General features: G+C 40.9%; 1 protein-coding gene across 2 annotated transcripts in view; it reads left to right on the top strand.

Annotated features, from left to right (window-relative positions):
* The window catches only part of rnpepl1 (arginyl aminopeptidase like 1), a 60,180-nt gene extending 43,644 nt beyond the window's left edge, over positions 1–16,536 (top strand). For both annotated transcript variants that reach the window (XM_085990123.1, XM_085990122.1), the window contains 3 exons: positions 3,024–3,248; positions 11,141–11,283; positions 13,466–16,536. In XM_085990123.1, coding sequence (XP_085846249.1) covers positions 3,024–3,248; positions 11,141–11,283; positions 13,466–13,702 — 605 coding nt within the window. In that variant the 3' untranslated portion in view covers positions 13,703–16,536. The remainder of the gene's footprint in view (positions 1–3,023; positions 3,249–11,140; positions 11,284–13,465) is intronic.
* The last annotated feature ends 2,906 nt before the right edge of the window (positions 16,537–19,442 follow it).

Raw genomic sequence — 19,442 nt, 5'->3', positions numbered from 1 at the left:
CATAAAATGGGTGTTACTGATTTGACAATTAGGTGGCGAATCGTTACCCAGGGTCTCTGCCCATTTTTTAATTCCGTTCAGTTTTGTGAGTAATTGTAATGAGTTCAAGGAGCCTCGTTAGTTTGTGGTCATATGCACATAAGTGAAGCCAAAATGACTACGCACAGATTTTTCACCAGTTTAATACCGTTTTCATTACTTACCCATATCAGCTGAGCATCCAGCGTGGCTCGGCATGGAGTTGTATAAAGAAGTAGAGTTTAAGGAGCCCAGTAAGAAGATTGCCAAATTGTCAGGCCATTCTTCTGCTTTTTTTTTTCCTGTTGTCACTTAGGTTTTCAGGAACCTTTTGTGGCAATTATTGAGCTGCTGTTATTCTTTATCAACATTTCTAATAGTAGGCAGGCTTTCCCATAGGAATCCTCTTGATCTATACTTTGTGGAGTAGAAGAGAAGGGCCAACAAAGGGATTCCAGGCTGATCAGGTTGCACAGAGATGCTCTGTACCCACCTGCCAGCACACCATAACAGAACCTATGGACAGAGATGCTCTGTACCCACCTGCCAGCACACCATAGCAGAACCTATGGACAGAGATGCTCTGTACCCACCTGCCAGCACACCATCGCAGAACCTATGGACAGAGATGCTCTGTACCCACCTGCCAGCACACCATAACAGAACCTATGGACAGAGATGCGCTGCCTTTGTTGTCCAGAAGATACTGTGATTTACGAAAGGGATGTCACAATGGACTTGTACCACATGCTCCAACCAGGACTCTTTCACAGGCATGGCACTGCCAGTAGCTGTCAAGGTCATAGCCACCCTGAATTTTTATGCTTCGGGATCATTTCAGGCTGCCACTAGAAATGTCAGTAACAGAAGTCAACCAGCTGTCCATAGATATGTGAAACAGGTGACCAATGTATTATTAAGCAATTTCATCCCCTTCTCCATGGACAACCAACAGCAGCATGAAAGGGCTGCAGTTTTATAGTATAGAATAATTCCCAAAGATCAAGGAGATTATAGATTGTACCCATGTGGTTCTACATGCTTCATTGCTCAATGCCATTACCAACAAAAATAGCCATGATGTGGAGATGCCGGTGATGGACTGGGGTGGACAAATGTGAGAAGTCACACAACACCAGGTTATAGTCCAACAGCTTTATTTGAAATCACAAGCTTTCAGAGTGCTGCTCCTTCGTCAAGTGAAGCGATGCATATAGGCACAGCATATATTGTCAGAGAACACTGCCAGGCGATTACAGGTAATCTTTCTAACTGCCCTTTATCCCACCTCGGCAGAGAGATAATCACAGCAATCAAAGGTGTGGATGGTGTCCAAACAGGTCAGTCAGGAAAACATTACATCAAAGAACAATGAGGTGGGGTCACCAGGAGTCAAATCTTGCAGTTGCTGGGGTCTGTATGAAAAACAAAAAACAAAAGAACGATAAAAAAATTTAAAAATTTTTTTTTGTTGCTGGAAATCACAGCAGATCCGGCTGCATCTGTGTAGAGAGAACAAGCCAACGACGACTCAAGTCTGGATGACTCTACGTCAGGTGGGGTTACATGTAGCGTGACATGAACCCAAGATCCCGGTTGAGGCCGTCCTCATGAGTGCGGAACTTGGCTATCAGTTTCTGCTCGACGATTTTGCGTTGCCGTGTGTCTCGAAGGCCGCCTTGGGGAATATGCTTACCCGAAGATCGGAGGCTGAATGTCCTTGACTGCTGAAGTGTTCCCCGACTGGGAGGGAACACTCCTGCCTGGCGATTGTTCCGCACAACAATCGGCAGGCAGGAGTGTTCCCTCCCAGTCGGGGAACACTTCAGCAGTCAAGGACATTCAGCCTCCGATCTTCGGGTAAGCATTCTCCAAGGCGGCCTTCGAGACACACGACAACGCAAAATCGTCGAGCAGAAACTGATAGCCAAGTTCCGCACTCATGAGGACGGCCTCAACTGTGATTTTGGGTTCATGTCACGCTACATGTAACCCCACCTGACGTAGAGTCATCCAGACTCGAGTCGTCGTTGGCTTGTTCTCTCTACACAGATGCGGCCAGACCTGCTGTGATTTCCAGCAAAAAAAAAATCTTTTTTTTTATATTCTTTGTTTTTTGTTTTTCATACAGACCCCAGCATCTGCAACATTTGACCCCTGGTGACCCCACCTCATTGTTCTTTGATGTAATGTTTTCCTGACTGACCTGTTTGGACACCATCCACACCTTTGATTGCTGTGATTATCTCTCTGCCGAGGTGGGATAAAGGGCAGTTAGAAAGATTACCTGTAATCATCTGGCAGTGTTCTCTGACTATATATGCTGTGCCTATATGCATCTCTTCACTTCACCTGACGAAGGAGCAGCGCTCCGAAAGCTTGTGATTTCAGATAAAGCTGTTGGACTATAACCTGGTGTTGTGTGACTTCTCACAACAAAAATAGAAAAGCAATCCACTCTCTCAAATAGGACAGTCTGTGTAATTATGCATTGGTGTTCTATGCAAGAGATGATACTGAAATAGCAAAGATTAATAAGATCAATCCAGTTTTAGTAGGTGCCGATCTCCAGATTAAAACTATCCAATTCGCCATTCATTGGCAACGATTCAACTATCTCATTCTAAGAGGCCATGAGACTAGTGTGTAGAAGAGATAGCATATTGCAGTAATACTGTTCCAAGGTTAGGTTGGAGCTTGTTATTGAGGCAGAAGGAGGGATATTTTTCATCCAACATATTTTCTCTAACTTGAGTATTTAAAACTGTCAGTGGATACAAAGTCAAAAATGCTCAATTTCATAACACCTTATTAAACACTCATACATCAGAACACGTTTGAGATAAACTGTACAGTTCACATTGAATCACTTCTCCTCATCTCACATTATGACCTTTGTCTTTCTTTACCATAGTAGAAAATATTTTGTATATTTCATCTAAGAAATTTAAATAATTTATTTTATCAAATACTAACTTCATCCGGAGTTTTTTCTCTGCTTTTAGGGCTGGAGTTTGCGCGCTGGCTGAATGCGTCTGGACCTCCGCTGTTGGAACCAGATTTGTCTCAGGGATCTAGTCTGATTAAACCGGTGGAAACTCTGTACCAGTTGTGGAGTTCAGAAACTCTCGATGGAAACCGTATTACAGACATTGATATTTCCAAATGGAAAACGTTCCAAATAGTTCACCTGTTGGACAAACTCCTGGATAGATCTCCACTGCCTCATGGTAGGATAACATGCTTGTGTGTAACTGGTTTTATTAGACCACACTATTATGTATAAATAATCTGATTAGTGTCCACACATCTTTGTTTTTGTTTGAAGTGCGCTCATTTTACTTTAAAAGAGGGTCATGTTGGTGTAAATACTTTAGTTATCGCTCCTCTGTAGAAATGCTACAATTGGAAAGTATATCAACATGTAAATCATCTTATTTAGAGATATAATTTTGTGCTCCAAAACTTTATGGCACTTAATTGTTATTGTAGGGAACTGTAGTGTAAACCCCATCTCCTCTCTGTGATGACACCAAAAGGTCTGTAATGAACCTGATCTGGTTAATTGCACTCCTCATGGGGCTTGTATAGCCAACCATGGCTAACAAAAGAAATTAAAGCTAGTATTAAGTCAAAGGAGGAAGCTTATAAAGTTGCCAGAAAAAGCGGTCAGCCTGAGGATTGGGATCTTTTTAGAAATCAGCAAAGGGGGACCAAGAAATTGATAAAGAAATGGAATATGAGCACAAACTAGCAAAAAATATAAAAACTGATTGTAAAAGCTTCTATAGGTATGTGAAAAGGAAAAGACTGCCGAAGGTAAATATAGGTCCTTTACAGTCAGAGACGGGAGAATTTATAATGGGGAATGAGAAAATGGCAGAGAAATTAAATAAATACTTAGTTTCTGTCTTCACGGAGGAAGACACAAAAAACCTCCCAGAAATATGAGAAAACCAAGGGTGTGGCGAGAATGAGGAACTTAAAGAAATTATTATTAGTAAAAAAAAAACAGTACTAGCAAAATTAATGGGACTAAAAGTCGATAAATCCCAAGGACCGGATGACCTATATCCTAGGGTTTTGAAAGAGCTGGCCATTGGGATAGTGGACGCATTGGTTGTCATCTTCCAAAATTCTATATATTCTGGAATGGTTCCTGCAGATTGGAGGATAGCAAATGTAACCCCGCTATTTAAGAAAGGAGGGAGAGAGAAAACTGGGAACTACAGACCTGTTAGCCTCACATCAGTAGTTGGGAAAATGCTGGAATCTATTATAAAGGATGCAATAACTGGGCACTTAGAAACTAATACACGTAGTAAGATTGGGCAGAGTCAACATGGATTTATGAAAGGGAAATCCTGTTTAACAAACCTATTGGAGTTCTTTGAGGATGTAACTAGTGGAGTAGACTAAGGGAAACCGGTAGATGTGGTGTATCTGGATTTTCAGAAGGCCTTCGATAAGGTGCCACACAAGAGGTTGGTGAACAAAATTAGGGCACATGGAATTGGGGGTAATATACTAGCATGGATTGAGAATTGGTTAACAGACAGAAAGCAAAGAGTAGGGATAAACGGGTCTTTTTCAGGATGGCAGGCTGTGTCTAGTGGGGTACCGCAAGGATCGGTGCTTGGGCTCCAGCTATTCACAATCTATATCAATGATTTGGATGAGGGGACTAAATGAAACATTTCCAAATTTGCTGCTGATACAAAGCTAGGTGGCAGTGTCAGTTGTGAAGAGGATGTGAAGAGGCTTCAAGGGGATCTCAACAGGCTCAGTGAGTGGGCGAAAACATGGCAGATGGAATATAATGTGGATAAATGTGAAGTTATCCACTTTGGTAGAAAAAACAGAAAGGCAGAGTATTTCCTAAATGGTGAAAGATTGGGGAATGCAGATGCTCAAAGGGACCCGGGTGTCCTTGTACATGAGTCACTGAAAGTGAATGTGCAGGCTTTCATCACAAGAGGATTTGAGTACAAGAGTAAAGAAGTCTTACTCCAATTATATAGGGCCGTGGTGAGACCACATCTGGAGTACAGTGTACAATTTTGGCCTCCTTACCTAAGGAAGAATATACTTGCCATAGAGGGAGTGCAACGAAGGTTCATAAGATTGATTCCTGGGATGGCGGGACTGTCGTATGAGAAGAGATTGAGTAAACTAGGCCTGTATTCTCTTGAATTCAGAAGACTCAGAGGGGATCTCATTGAAGCATACACAATTATTACAGAGCTTGATAGGGTGGATGCTGGAAGAATGTTTCCCTTGGCTGGGGAGTCTAGAACCAGGGGCCACAGCCTCAGGATAAAGGGTAGGCCATTCAGGACTGAGATGAGAAGACATTTCTTCACACAGAGGGTGGTGAATCTTTGGAATTCTCTACCCCAGAGGGCTGTGGAGGCTCAGTCATTGGGTATATTCAAAACAGAAGTCGATAGATTTCTGATAGTAAAGGTTTCAAGGGATATGGCGATAGGGCCGGTGAATGGAGTTGAGGCAGAAGATCAGCCATGATCTCATAGAATGGTGGAGCAGGCTCGAAGGGCCGAATGGCCTACTCCTGCTCCTATTTCTTATGTTCTTATAGTGAAGAATTTTGTTCCAGGTCACGTTAGTATGTTACAAGGATTCTAAATCAACAATGGAGGGATATTTTTCCCATTCCATTCTAGGCCACTCATTCTTCAGCAGAGAAGGCAGAATAGTCTGAGCTACAGATTCCTATGTGGCAACTGTCAAGTCTGCTTTGTGGTGACTTAGCACAAGGTATGATGTGAACCGAGCATGTTGTTTAATCTAATTTATCCATATTTCTGAGGCTAAATACCGCACTTTTTCCTGTTTCTCTGCTCCTTTTCCTGAGGTCTGCTGACTCCTGCTGGAATATGGTTGCATGGGTGTTGTCTGTTCATCAATGCATTACCCAAGTGATCATTTTCACTTGTAAATCTAGACAATGAGTGACAGCAGCCTATTTGACCCTTGTGGGTATATCTGCAGAGCCTGACCTGACATCCACACGCATGTATTTTCCAGCAGGGATTACTGGATAGCAGCCAGAGTGAGAAGGCTGGCTAATTTTGATTTTCCCCTCACTAACTCATGGGCTTTGAGGCCAATGGAATACATCACCCCACATCCATCACCAAGACCTCTTACTTTCATCTCTTCCCCTACTTCGGCCTCTCTGCCACTGAAACTCTTATCCATGCTTTTGTCACCTCCAGCCTTGATTATTCCAATACTCTCCTTGCTGGCTTTTTATCCATGCTCCATAAACTCCAACTTGACCAAATGCAGCTGCCCATATCCTGTTCCGCACTAAGCCCTGTTTATCTATCACGCCTGCCCTTGCAGACTCCTACTCGCTCTCTATTCCCCAATGCATTGAGTTTAATTAAAATCCTTGTCCTCATCTTCAAGTCTCTCCATGACCTCATTGGACGCTACTTCTACAACCTCTGCAAGACTTGCTTTCCCTCTTGTACTCTTCAGTCTTCTGACTTTAACCTCCTGTGCCTCCCATCTTCCTTTGTCCCATCATTGGTGGCAGAGCTTTCAGCTACATAAGGCCTGCCTTCTGGAATTCCCTCACTAAACCCCTCCACATTTCTACTTCTTCCTCCATTAAACATCTTCTCAAAACCCATCTTTGTGTCTAAACTTTCAAGTAACCCTTCTAAATTTTCTCCCTGGCTTGGTGTTCCATTCCTGTTAGTACTACTCTGTAAACTGCTTGAGACATTTTCTACAGTAAAGGCACTATATAAAGTTTGAGTTGTTCTGCAATACATTTTAGCCATTGGAGCTGTTGAACTGATGTCTATTTGAGAGGTGTATTCAAACTACTGGAAACATTAAGACCTTTTAGTAGAGGTCCCTATCATGTGGTATGACTAATGTTCTGTGCAACGGTAGATATTTTCCCTTAATATCAGGGAAATGGATTTTTGAAGGCTGCTCACTTAATGCAAATTGATAAAATGGTAAAGCAACCTCACAAAAGAGTGCACTTTTATGATTAATTGGCCTGACAGTCAGTTGTGTTGTGTGCTTTGGCACAGATCTTGATTGTTTTTGCAGTAAAACAATGTCATAGTAGGAATCATAAAGAAATTACTGGTTCTAGTTCATGACAGTTCAGCAGATTCATTGGGGGGAGGAAGACATGAAAGATAGAACAATTGTTCATGAGGACAATTTTGTTCTGTCCATTTAGAGAGCCAGATCATATGCATGTTGACAAGAAGCTAAGCTAAACAAATGGAACGGCGAATGTAATACGGAGAGAACCATCCAAATAAACTTGGGATTATAGACACTAACATTTTGGATACCTAAATCAAATGAATAGGTGTGGTTATTATTACTGTAAGGAAAGTGTAAATTAAATGTTCTTGAAGCCTCTATATAATTTAGTAAAGTTAACTTTTATCTTTTTCCTGTTAAGTGAGTTTCTGTGAGAAGAATGAAAATGTAATCATAAGACAGGCTTGCTTTATTTTGGATAAATCTGTGTTTTAGCAATGTTTCAGTTTAGACAGTGGGAATTAAAAGTTGTACCAGGCAGAAGCAGTGTTTAGCTGATAAGAGATTTAGTGGCGGACAAACAGGCTTCCTTTGAAGATAGAGCTTTGCAGGGAAACATGAGTATGTAACATCTTTATGGCAGTTACATGTCCTCCCAGGATACACTGAGCAAAGACAAGTTTTGACCATCAATTTGAGAAGTTATCATTTTATTGATTCTCGAAGCCTAACATTCATGTGCAATGGAAATATATTCTAGGGATATTAACTCCTCCAAGGACACACATGCATAAGGAATCTTGTCAAGTGATAACGTTGCCTGTACAGGGCCTTTGTTCATTAATTTCCCTGTAACCGTCTCCAGTTTAATGATTTGATTGATAGTTCAGTCAAGGTGAAGCTATAGCAGAATTTGGGGAGTTGTACTTGTTAAAACTAAAGTTATTGATGAGGATCATGGGAAAGGAATTATGTAATGCTATGAAGTATGCAAGTTATCACGTACTAGTTGTGAAAGGGGATATAAAAATGGGTGTCGGGAGAGATACCTCGGAATTCAAAAGTTTGGCCATACAAGTACACTGAGCTTGGAACCATAACATGTTTTGAATTTCCCAGCAAACTCATAAGGTTTTGCTGTAAGTGTTGCTGTTAAGTGCATGTTTAATTATTGTCGATAATAATTATTACTGTATGCTTAATTTCTGTGAACATCAACAATAAATGTTTTGAACCTTATTATTTTGTGTCAGCTGTGGCTCAGTGGGTAGCATCCTCGCCTCTGAGTCAGAAGGTTGTGGGTTCAAGTCCCACTCCAGAGACTTGAGCACAAAATTCTAGGCTGACACCCCAGTGCAGTACTGAGGGAGTGCTGCACTGTTGGAGGTGCTGTATTTCAGATAAGACGTTAACTCTCTCAGTTGGACGTATAAGATCACATGGCACTATTCGAAGAAGAGCAGGGGAGTTATCCCCGGTGTATTGGCCAATATTTATCCCTCAATCAACATCACTGAAACAGATTATCTGGTCATTATCACATTGCTGTTTGTGGGAGCTTGCTGTGTGCAAATTGCCTGCTGCATTTCCTACATTACAACAGTGACTACACTTCAAAAGTTCTTCATTGGCTTTAAAGCACTTTGGAATGTCCGGTAGTCGTGAAAGGCGTTATATAAATGTAAGTCTTTTAACATAAACTTAGAAGTAAGAATACCCATCCTCTAACAATTATTGTTGCTCATTGGCCCAATGGGTTTTGGGTCGCTGGGTGATGCCTAACGCTGTCCATGTGGAGGTAATCTTAGCAAGACTACCTCTACATGGACATGTGGAGATCGACCAGCAAATTATTGTGCCTTTCGTGGGATATGTGGAACATTCTTCATTCCAGTCCTACTCAGGTCCCCTCCCTCACCTCTTTTTCCGGTACATTGATGACTGTATTGGTGCCGTTTCCTGCTCTAGCCCTAAAGTAGAAAATTTCATTCACTTTTTGTTTCCAACTTCCACCCTTCCCTCACCTTCACATGGTCCATCTCCGACTCTTCCCTTCCCTTCCTCGACTTCTCTGTCTCCATTTCTGGGGATAGGCTATCGACAGACATCCACAATAAGCCCACTGACTCCCACTGCTACCTGGACTACACTTCCCCCCCACCCCCCCCACTTCCTGTAAGGACTCTCTTCCATTCTCCCAGTTTCTCTGTCTCCACCGCATCTGTTCTGACAATGCCACCTTCCATACTGGTGCTCCCAATATGTCTTCCCTTTTCCCTCAACCGAGGATTCCCCTGTACCGTGGTTGACATGGCCCTCGACTGTGTCCGTTCCATTTCCTGCACTTCTGCTCTCACCCCTTCCCCATCCTCACAGAACCATAATAGGGTTCCCCTTGTCCTCACCTTTCACCCCACCAGCCTCCACATTCAACGGATCATTTTCTGCCACCTCCAGCGTGATCCCACCACCAAACACATCATCCCCTCTCCTCCCCTTTCAGCATTCCAAAGGGACCGCTCCCTCCGCAACATCCTGATCCACTCCTCAATCACCCCAAACAGCCCCTCCCCTCCCCACGGCACCTTCCCGTGCAAGCGCAGGAGATGCAACACCTGCCCTTTTACCTCCTCCTTTTCCACTGTCCAGGGCCCCAAACACTCCTTCCAGGTGAAACAGCGATTTACTTGTACTTCTTGCAATTTAGTATACTGTATTCGCTGCTCACGATGCGGCCTCCTCTGCATTGGGGAGACCAAACGTTCTGTCCGTAAGGGTGACCCAGAGCTTCTGGCGCTTGTTACTTTAATTCTCTGCTCCACTCCCACTATGACTTCTCTGTCCTCGGCCTCTTACACTGTTCCAATGAAGCTCAGCGTAAGCTCGAGGAACAGCACTTCATCTTTCTATTAGGCACTTTACAGCCTTCTGGACTCAACATTGAGTTCAACAGTGTCAGACTATAACCCCTGCCCCTATTTTTTCAGGCGGCAGCTGTTGATGATTCTTCCATCCCCATTTACAACCTTTAACCACTCCTGCCGTTCACCCTATTACAGACCCTCCCTTTTGTTCTTTCCTCCCCTCCCCCTGCACCTACTTAAAATCTGTTACACCTCTAACTTTTTCCAGTTCTGACGAAGGGTCATTGACCTGAAACGTTAACTCTGTTTCTCTCTCCACGGATGCTGACTGACTGGCTGAGTGTTTCCAGCATTTTCTGTTGTTGTTTCAAATTATTGTGGGTTTTAGTTACTGTAAAAATTACTGATTTAATATAAGCAAAAATAACTTGCATGTTAAAGATAGTGTTAAATGAAAAATGTAGGTTTGTGCTCGGTTAGTTTCTAATCATTCTTTACTGTTTTTATATGTTGAGGTCGGGCTGAGAATACAATTCAAGGTAAATTCATACCTGAGCATGGCACTACTGCTATGAATTTCCTGTCTAGACAGGTTACTGTACTTTCTGGAGTAGAAATTGATGGATATAAATTATAGATTTAAGCCAAGTTTCTTAAATGGCAAGGACACTGGTTTGGAGCAGAAAAACTGGAGTCACATTTCCATATAATCCTTAAAAATGTAAACTCCATATAGACGGTCTTTTCTAGATATCTTATTAATTGAGCAGAATAGGATGGGAACAAATCTCCACGTGCTCATTCAGAAAGTGATCGGGTAGGATAGTGGAACATTGTGCAAAAAATAAAAGCAGCTGAAGATTGGGACTGAACTACAGGTTATCCAGAGACAGGGAGCTGTCATGATTGTAGATGGAGCAGGGAAAGAAAAGTGTGACAATTTTTTTATGATAATGAATTTACCATTATTTTAAATGCAAAGACGCACAGATCATTTTTTTCTTTCCTTTTGTGTTTACAGTTATTCAGCCTGCAACTTGCTGCTGATTATATGTAATTCTTAAAAGTTGTTTCTATACAGCAGGATGCTCACTAACATAAACTCAGTTTAGTTGGTCTTGTTCTGAAGATTAATATTTAGCTTAATCATATAATTTGAAATGCTTGAAATCATGCTGGTTAATGTCTAGGTTTCCTTTTTTTTCCCGTCTTGTCAGAAGCCATGATGAAGCTATCGAAGAGTTACTCTGCACTGCTCGACTCAATGAATGCTGAAATAAGAATTAGATGGTTACAGATTGTAGTCAGAAATAACTATTTACCAGATTTCTACAAAGTGCGACGATTCCTGGAAAACCATGTAAGATGCTTAAAACGTTTAACATTACAGATTGACTTGGGTGAAGGTTAACCTAATTAAATAATTATCTAGCAGTTAAAACTACTGAAGGTGCTGATGACCATAGTTCATAAAATACTTTTGAAAAGTATTTAGCTCAGAAACAGTGATGTTTATCAGTATGGCAGGCTGCATAGTAAGTAGTTCTCAAGCCCCAGGTGCTTATGGTGTAGAATTTTAGAACTGAGTGGGAGATGGAGGAGTTTAGGGAGGGACTTTCAGGCCGCGAAGCCTAGGCAGCTGACGGCATGGCCGTCAATGATGGGGCGAAGTGGGGTGCAGCATTGCACAAGAGGCCTTCGACTCTGGCCTTGCATATTTCACCTGCTCTTTGCCCCACTATCAGCAGATGTTATGTTGTAAAGGAATAACCATATTTCAGAAAGATACACCATCCTATGAACAGAATTCTGACTTGATTACAACATGAAAACTGGGTTTAAAAATCTAAAAGCCTCGATGACACAGGCTCCAAACAGAATACAGGCTTCTGAGATAAGATCAGTTGTTAACAAAGCTGTAAACACCATACAAGCTTTTGAAATGGGATTTGGATGTTTAAACTGAGACAATGGCCCTATTGAAGAAGCAAAAGAGTTGCTTCCAGAATGTCTGCAGTTTGGGAGAAACACAATACCATTACCCAGTTTAAAGTGTTCTAAACTAACACTTCGAACAGAAACACAGAACATTAAAGGAACATGTGCCTTAGTAAAAGTAATATCAAATGAAAGACAGGAGACATAATTCTTAATACAACCAATTGAAGTAGCTAAGAAATGCATAGAACACCCTAGTTGAAGTGTTTTTGATTTACATGTTGTAAAAGGTACAAACAGAAGACTTTGTAAATATGACTTCAGTAGATGCACCAAGCAATCACATTGTGTTTGTGTTGAAAATAGAACAGTTAGGAGACACAATGTCTGCTTTCAACCAGCTAAGGTGATTTAGAAATTGAATGAAAGAACTTCGTAAGAATGGCATCAAATAGATACATCTGTCATAACCATTTTTTATGATAAAATTTGAACACCTAAAGGTAGAGACAGGATTCTGCAAGTTAACAGCTGAACTGACAGTAAGATTAGAAAGAAGTCAACAGAAAGAATGACTAGAGATAATTAGCTTATATCAGCAGAAAACTTCAAAGGATATACCACTGAAAAAGAGAGTAAAATATGGAACTTTCAGATAGAAAGTCAGAAGTCGCTGGAAGGGGCAAGCGATTCTCAACTTCAGAGGCAGGCTCTAAGTTTTTAACTCTTTGAGTCTCGGGGATCAAAAGGTACTCTTATTTGATTTTGGTGGATATCCTGGATTAGAAATAATAAGAAATGTAAAAATGTAACAAAGTTAAGATTTGAGAATAAGGATTTCTGAGAATAAGAAATGTAAGCTATTTGTATTTTGAACTGTTAAAGTTGCGAGTGAATCACCAGCTGTTAGCTGCATGTCGGTTCTTTAATAAATCTATATATTTTTAGAATTATCTCATAGTATTTCTGTATCAAACTCGCGAACTCAATCTCTGTACACTCTTTTGAGAGGAGTTGCAGAATTCTGGGATGGGGGGGGGGTTCCAGACCCTCATAATATCCGGAAGGTTACAGTCTAGTTAAACTTATTAAAAGTGCTATCTGGAGGACGGTAACATCTTCAAGTCGTTCCTTTCCTTTAGAGAGAGATAGCCTGGACCTTTAGACCCAATTATGCGTCTTATAGAATTCGGCTATCTCTAACTTTAGTTGAAGGTGAACGTCTGGGGAATACACCTGATCTGGGGTAGACCGATAAGGGCTAGGACTAGTAATTATCCCTTCACCGTCAGCCGTCTAGGCCCCATGCTGTAGAATTCCTTTCCTAAACTGCTCCGCCTTTCCACCTCCCTATCCTCCTTAAAACTCACTTCATTGGTCACTGAACAATCTTTGTGCATTTTTACAGAATTCAACAAATTATTAAATATCTGACCATGAAAGAGAATGTATGTGCAAGTCTTTAAATTAATTTTGTGAGCTGCTTTAGTGCTAAAAGGAAAAAACCTGAAGTTTGTTCCTAATGTGTCCTATTTATTGTCTTATTTTGTATTTAATTTGACAGCCAAGAAACCCATTAACTCCTCACATTGTATCTCTTCCAGACCTCACGAATGTACACTGGTCCTTTGTATGAGGATCTGTGTGCTGGAACCATGAAGGCCATTGCCATGGAGACCTTTTACCTGACTCAGAACAGACTGCATGTGAACTTGAGGAGAGCAATCCAACAGATTTTTGCACACAGTGCTAACCCTGCTGCTGTTATGACACTGCTTGAAGATAAACCATCAGATACGTCAAACCCCATGTCACTCAGGGATGTGAATGTCTCAGCGTAGCTGATCAACCCATGCCATTATAGGATGGATCTAACCAAATATCTGAGGTCCCTTACATGAGAACCCAACAGCTCCGTAAACTGAAATGTTTCCAGTTGTGACTTTTTAATTTAATCAAAATCCCAGGATTTATGCTGGTTACCTTAAGGACCTCTTCTAGGGAATGGAGAAGCCTAAACCAGCATTCCAAAAATGTTTCTTACAAGATAGTATTTCATTCAAACATTGGCCATATAGTTATAATAGTAATCTTGTCACTCTGGAGTGTTTGATACACATATGGGACATAGAGTCTAAGATCATAGTCTGAGGATCATTCATTGTTCATCCAGGCACTCTGAATCTTCAGTGAGGAGAGAAGCTTGAGAGAAAAGACAGCATCTCAGCTCTAGCAAGGTAGTTAATACAGTGCAGAACCTGTTGCTAAAGAGGTAATCAGCAAACGATCTGCCGTCGAATGGTTGGTTCTAATGAGATGGTTAGTATAGTACTGGTTGGTTCTGATGAGTTAGTTACACAATGCCTACTGGTTATAATGTATTGCTCAATACAACAGGAATTAATGAGAACAGAATCCATTACTTTTGATGAATACATCAGTACAAAGCGTATGAATTCTGAATTTGCCAATGCAGAAGGATTAATTAGTACAGCCTCTTATTTTATAATAAGTTAGAGCGTACAAGTTTGGTCGGTTCAAATGGGTTTTTCAATACAAATTTGGTTTGTAACTTAGCCAATGCAAGCTTTGTTAACAGTAATATATTACTCGATGCAAGGTCGATTGGTGCATTAATTGGTATAAAATACAGTATGTTGTTTCTTCCTAGGAAAGGAGGTTTCACCAGTAATAAGTTGAGATGCAAGTAAATTCATTACACATATTTCAGGTAGGCTAGAGCCCACACTAGGATGCAAACTGAAGGATAGAGTTGTGAAACTAATGACTAAAATTCTTCACATCTGGGTTGTTTCAGAGTATATTCTGCTAAACCCTTTTGCAATTTGTCTAAAAATTTAAGATGAGTTTTATTTTGCCTTTACATTGCACAATGACTAGAAATGTGTGTTTATTCTGTTATTATCTGGTATTCTACTTCACATTCTTGCAGAATATAATTTTTACAAAGGAATTATTGGAAAGAATGTTTTTGAGAAAGTAAATGGGCTCCTGAATTGTAAGAGTTCATTTTCTTGCAGTCCTTTGAAAATGAAATTTTAATGGAATTAGGCACTTGATTATTTTATCCAAATTAGTCAACCGTTTTGTTACAGTGTATAATATAAAAAAGTCTCATCAGAGTGATGGTCTTTTTTAAAAAAGGAACATTATCTCCAATGTTCCAATGAGTCATTTTTAGTGTTAATCCATAGGACAAGCCTTCATTTTAAATTGCTCCTTGTGCACTCGAGTCAAAGATATTGCATCTCTAATCCAAGCACCATTCTCTTTCAATTCCATTCAATTTTGGCAAACTAAGCGGGTTGGTAGGTGGGTCTGACTATTTAGCTGTCGTTCTGTGCTGGAGCAGGACGTTGTGGAGCTAGATTGGGATATATTGGAGTTCAACGTTGGTTATTGCCTCCACTGTCTGCTAGTGTAGATGCCTAGTTGTGGTTCAGAGGTAGGGTAGGATATTGTGCAGTTGGTTATGATTAGTGCTGTACTAATGTTGCGGTCTTGACCGTTGCCTACAATTTCTGCTCGTTTAGGTGCCTGATTTGTAGTCCCACAGATTCGGTAGAATGCCTCTGGCTCTCATCTTGATGATGAGCAATATGCTTTGCCATGGCTCCAAATATTGGAATTAGCAAGTACACCCTTGAGCATGATCCAGGTGATGAAGAGAAGATGACATTGAGAGACTTGTAGTTGCAGTGTCAACACTGGAAGCACGTCAGCAAAAAGTCCAATTATTCTGATAACATTTTGTACTTTTTTCTGCTTTTTGTTTAAATGTGTTTCACAAGTGTGTGCAAAAAAAATAAATTTGTACAGGGGCCAACAACTGTGTTAAGGATTTGCACAAAAACTTGTATGCAAGTGTTTAACTGGCCGTACCTGTCTCAGGAAGTGCAGCCAGTGGTGCCTTTCTCAGCAGTATTCGACTGATTTAAAGTCCATAAGCTTCTGTTCCTTTTTAACAGAAGCCTCATAATACCATATTTAGTAAAATGAAAGAAAACACTTCCTCAGAAAATATATTGTTAAATGTTTACAAAAAAAATTCTGTAAGTCGGAACTATTTTATAATGTCCCAAATAATACACTTATCTCAGCAACACAAAATGGTTTAGCTTTGTTCTTTTTAAGAACCACAATGTTTTGCATGGTGTCAAAATATCGTCAGATAAGAGTTATATTTTTCCTGAGACCGATGAAGCTATTTATCAGACAGCTTGTGTGGAAGTTGTAGTTTACAGGTTTATATTTTTCATACTGATCATTGATAACTGATGGAGACTAAAATAAAAATGGAACCACAGTTCTGATCAGGGGTACACACCCAATATATTATAACATGTCTTTACTCTTCACAGATGCTAACTGACTTGCTGTGTATTTCCAGCATTTTTTGTTTTTATTTCAGATATCCAGCATTCAGTTTTGCCTTTTATTTGTACTGATGAAACTGTATTATTATTAACCAACTAAAAACATAGAAGCATTCTTATATCTGCAAATTCTTCAAGCTGAACTGATTTTGTATCTATTTAAAAAAAAAAAAAAGGCTGGTGGAAACATTATTTTATTTTATCGAAGTATTTTGCAAGTACTGATAATGTGAAGAATATGAATGTGTACAAAAATAAACAAGAAAGCCTTGATTTAGTGGGTGACTTGGACAATGCCACTATTTCAACAACACAAGAACAGAGAGGTGTATTCCACCTACCTGCCTTTTGGAGCAATACTACGACTGATTAAAGTGTTTGTATGTACACGGGGGAGTAAAACAGTGCAGACTGAAAAGAGTTTGTTCTGACTAAGAAGGAACAAAACAGACTACTGGACTCAAGTTGTTTCATGAGGCAGTGGAAAAAGGGTCTTGAGAGAAGTAGCGGTAGGGATTGCGGATGCATTGGTGGTAATTTTCCAAAACTCCCTGGATTCAGGAAAGATCCCAGCAGATTGGAAAACTGCTAATGTAACGCCCTTATTTAAAAAGGGAGGTAGACAAAAGGCTGGAAACTATAGACCAGTTAGCCTAACATCTGTGGTTGGTAAAATGTTGGAGTCCATTATTAAGGAAGCAGTAACAGGACATTTGGATAAGCATAATTTAATCGGACAGAGTCAGCATGGTTTTATGAAGGGGAAGTCATGTTTGACAAATTTGCTCGAATTCTTTGAGGATGTAACAAACAGGGTGGATAAAGGGGAACCAGTGGATGTGGTGTATTTGGACTTCCAAAAGGCATTTGACAAGGTGCCACACAAAAGATTACTGCACAAGATAAAAAATCACAGGATTGGGGGTAATATACTGGCATGGATGGAAGATTGGCTATCTAACAGAAAACAGAGAGTTGGGATAAATGGTTCATTCTCGGGTTGGCAATCAGTAACTAGTGGTGTTCCGCAGGGGTCAGTGCTGGGATCCCAACTCTTTACAATCTATATTAACGATTTGGAGGAGGGGACCAAGTGCAACATATCCAAGTTTGCCGACGATACAAAGATGGGAGGGAAAGCAGTGAGTGAGGAGGACATAAAAAACCTGCAAAAGGACATAGACAGGCTAAGTGAGTGGGCAGAAATTTGGCAGATGGAATATAATGTTGGAAAGTGTGAGGTTATGCACTTTGGCAGAAAAAATCAAAGAGCAAGTTATTATCTAAATGGAGAGAAACTGCAAAGTGCTACAGTACAAAGGGATCTGGGAGTCCTGGTGCATGAAACACAGAAGGTTAGTATGCAAGTACAGCAGGTGATCAGGAAGGCCAATGGAATCTTGGCTTTTATTGCAAGGGGGATGGAGTATAAAAGCAGGGAAGTCTTGCTTCAGTTATACAGGGTACTGGTGAGGCCACACCTGGAATACTGCGTACAGTTTTGGTTTCCATATTTAAGAAAAGATATACTTGCTCTCGAGGCAGTTCAGAGAAGGTTCACTCGGTTGATTCCGGAGATGAGGGGGTTGACTTATGAGGAAAGGTTGAGTAGGTTGGGCCTCTACTCATTGGAATTCAGAAGAATGAGAGGCAATCTTATCGAAACATTGAGGGGGCTTGATCGGGTGGATGCGGGGAGGATGTTTCCACTGATGGGTGAGACTAGAACTAGGGGGCATAATCTTAGAATAAGGGGCTGCCCTTTCAAAACTGAGATGAGGAGAAACTTCTTCACTCAGAGGGTAGTAAATCTATGGAATTTGCTACCTCAGAGAGCTGTGGAAGCTGCGACATTAAATAAATTTAAAACGGAGATAGACAGTTTCCTAGCTGATAAGGGAATTAGGGGTTACGGGGAGCGGGCAGGGAAGTGGACGTGAGTCTAGGTTCGGATCAGCCATGATCCTATTGAATGGTGGAGCAGGCCCGAGGGGCCGTATGGCCTACTCCTGCTCCTACTTCTTATGTTCTTATGTTCTAAAGCCTGCAACTGAAGTTAAGTGCTTGAAAAGTAATTGTTAGCTGAAAATGTGAGTACAATGGGTTGGGTTTGATTGTATGATGATAGCTTCAAATGTCTTATTCAGACTTGCACCCGGACATTTGGTACTGGAAATGAAAGTAGTTCAGTAGCAATAAGACATTATGTAATGGATAGTATATCTTCGCAACAGAGACTAGAAACAAACACAGGCCCTGAATTTGCAGTCGGAGGCGTACCAGAAGAATACCCCGCCCCAAACCGAAAAAAAAATCCGAACTTAGCTGGTGTCTCTGGAGCTTCGGACTCTTCGGATCCTGGGCCTGCAGGTATACACCTGCGTAAAATCCCACGGATCTAAAGGGCGCATGCGGTTCGCAAGCATCCCTGGGATCACGTGGGCCCGGTTAACCATTCAAAAAGTGCGACTCCTATGATGCTTAGGGGATTCCATTTACGTACGGAATCCTCATAAGCATATTAGAAATCCCCAAACAAATGAGAATTCATACCACTTAAATAAAAAGATGTTCCCATGTTCAAAATTAATTGAAAGACCCTTTAAATAAGCTTTTAAAGTAAAATATTAATTTTTTGAAAAATAAATTTAAATATTTTAAAATGGGCCAAAATTTACCTAAACTAATTTTAAATGTATATGTATGTTTAAATCATTTTAACCATTACGCTCATAAAAGAAGACCTGCTTTTATCAGGCCTAAGGGTTTTGTGGGCAGTAGTTGGGCAAATAGCTCAACTCTGCACCACTAAAGTGATTTTGTAGCAGATGCGAAGGATCTGTCCAAGCGAAACTTGACCGATCGCAAGTTCTGTGTTTTCACGCATGTGGAAACACGGAACTTGCAGGGCTCTGCGTACGCTGTCGGAAGCACCGTAATTTCGGGAGGAGGAGGCTCCATGAATATCCCCATCCTCAGTGATGGTGGAGCCCAGCACGTCAGTGCAAAAGACAAAGCTGAAGCATTGCGACCATCTTCGGCCAGAAGGGCCGAGTGGATGATCCATATCTGCCTCCACCACCACAGAAGCCAGTCTTCAGCCAATTCGATTCACTCCACGTGATATCAAGAAACGGCTGAGTGCACTGGACACAGCAAAGGCTGTGGGCCCCGACAACATCCC

The sequence above is a fragment of the Somniosus microcephalus genome, chromosome 6, assembly GCF_052327205.1.
Source record: "Somniosus microcephalus isolate GS21.2 chromosome 6, FLI_Smic_1.0, whole genome shotgun sequence".
In the NCBI taxonomy this organism is placed as follows: Eukaryota; Metazoa; Chordata; class Chondrichthyes; order Squaliformes; family Somniosidae; genus Somniosus; species Somniosus microcephalus.
This window is presented reverse-complemented; position numbering and strand designations above follow the sequence as displayed.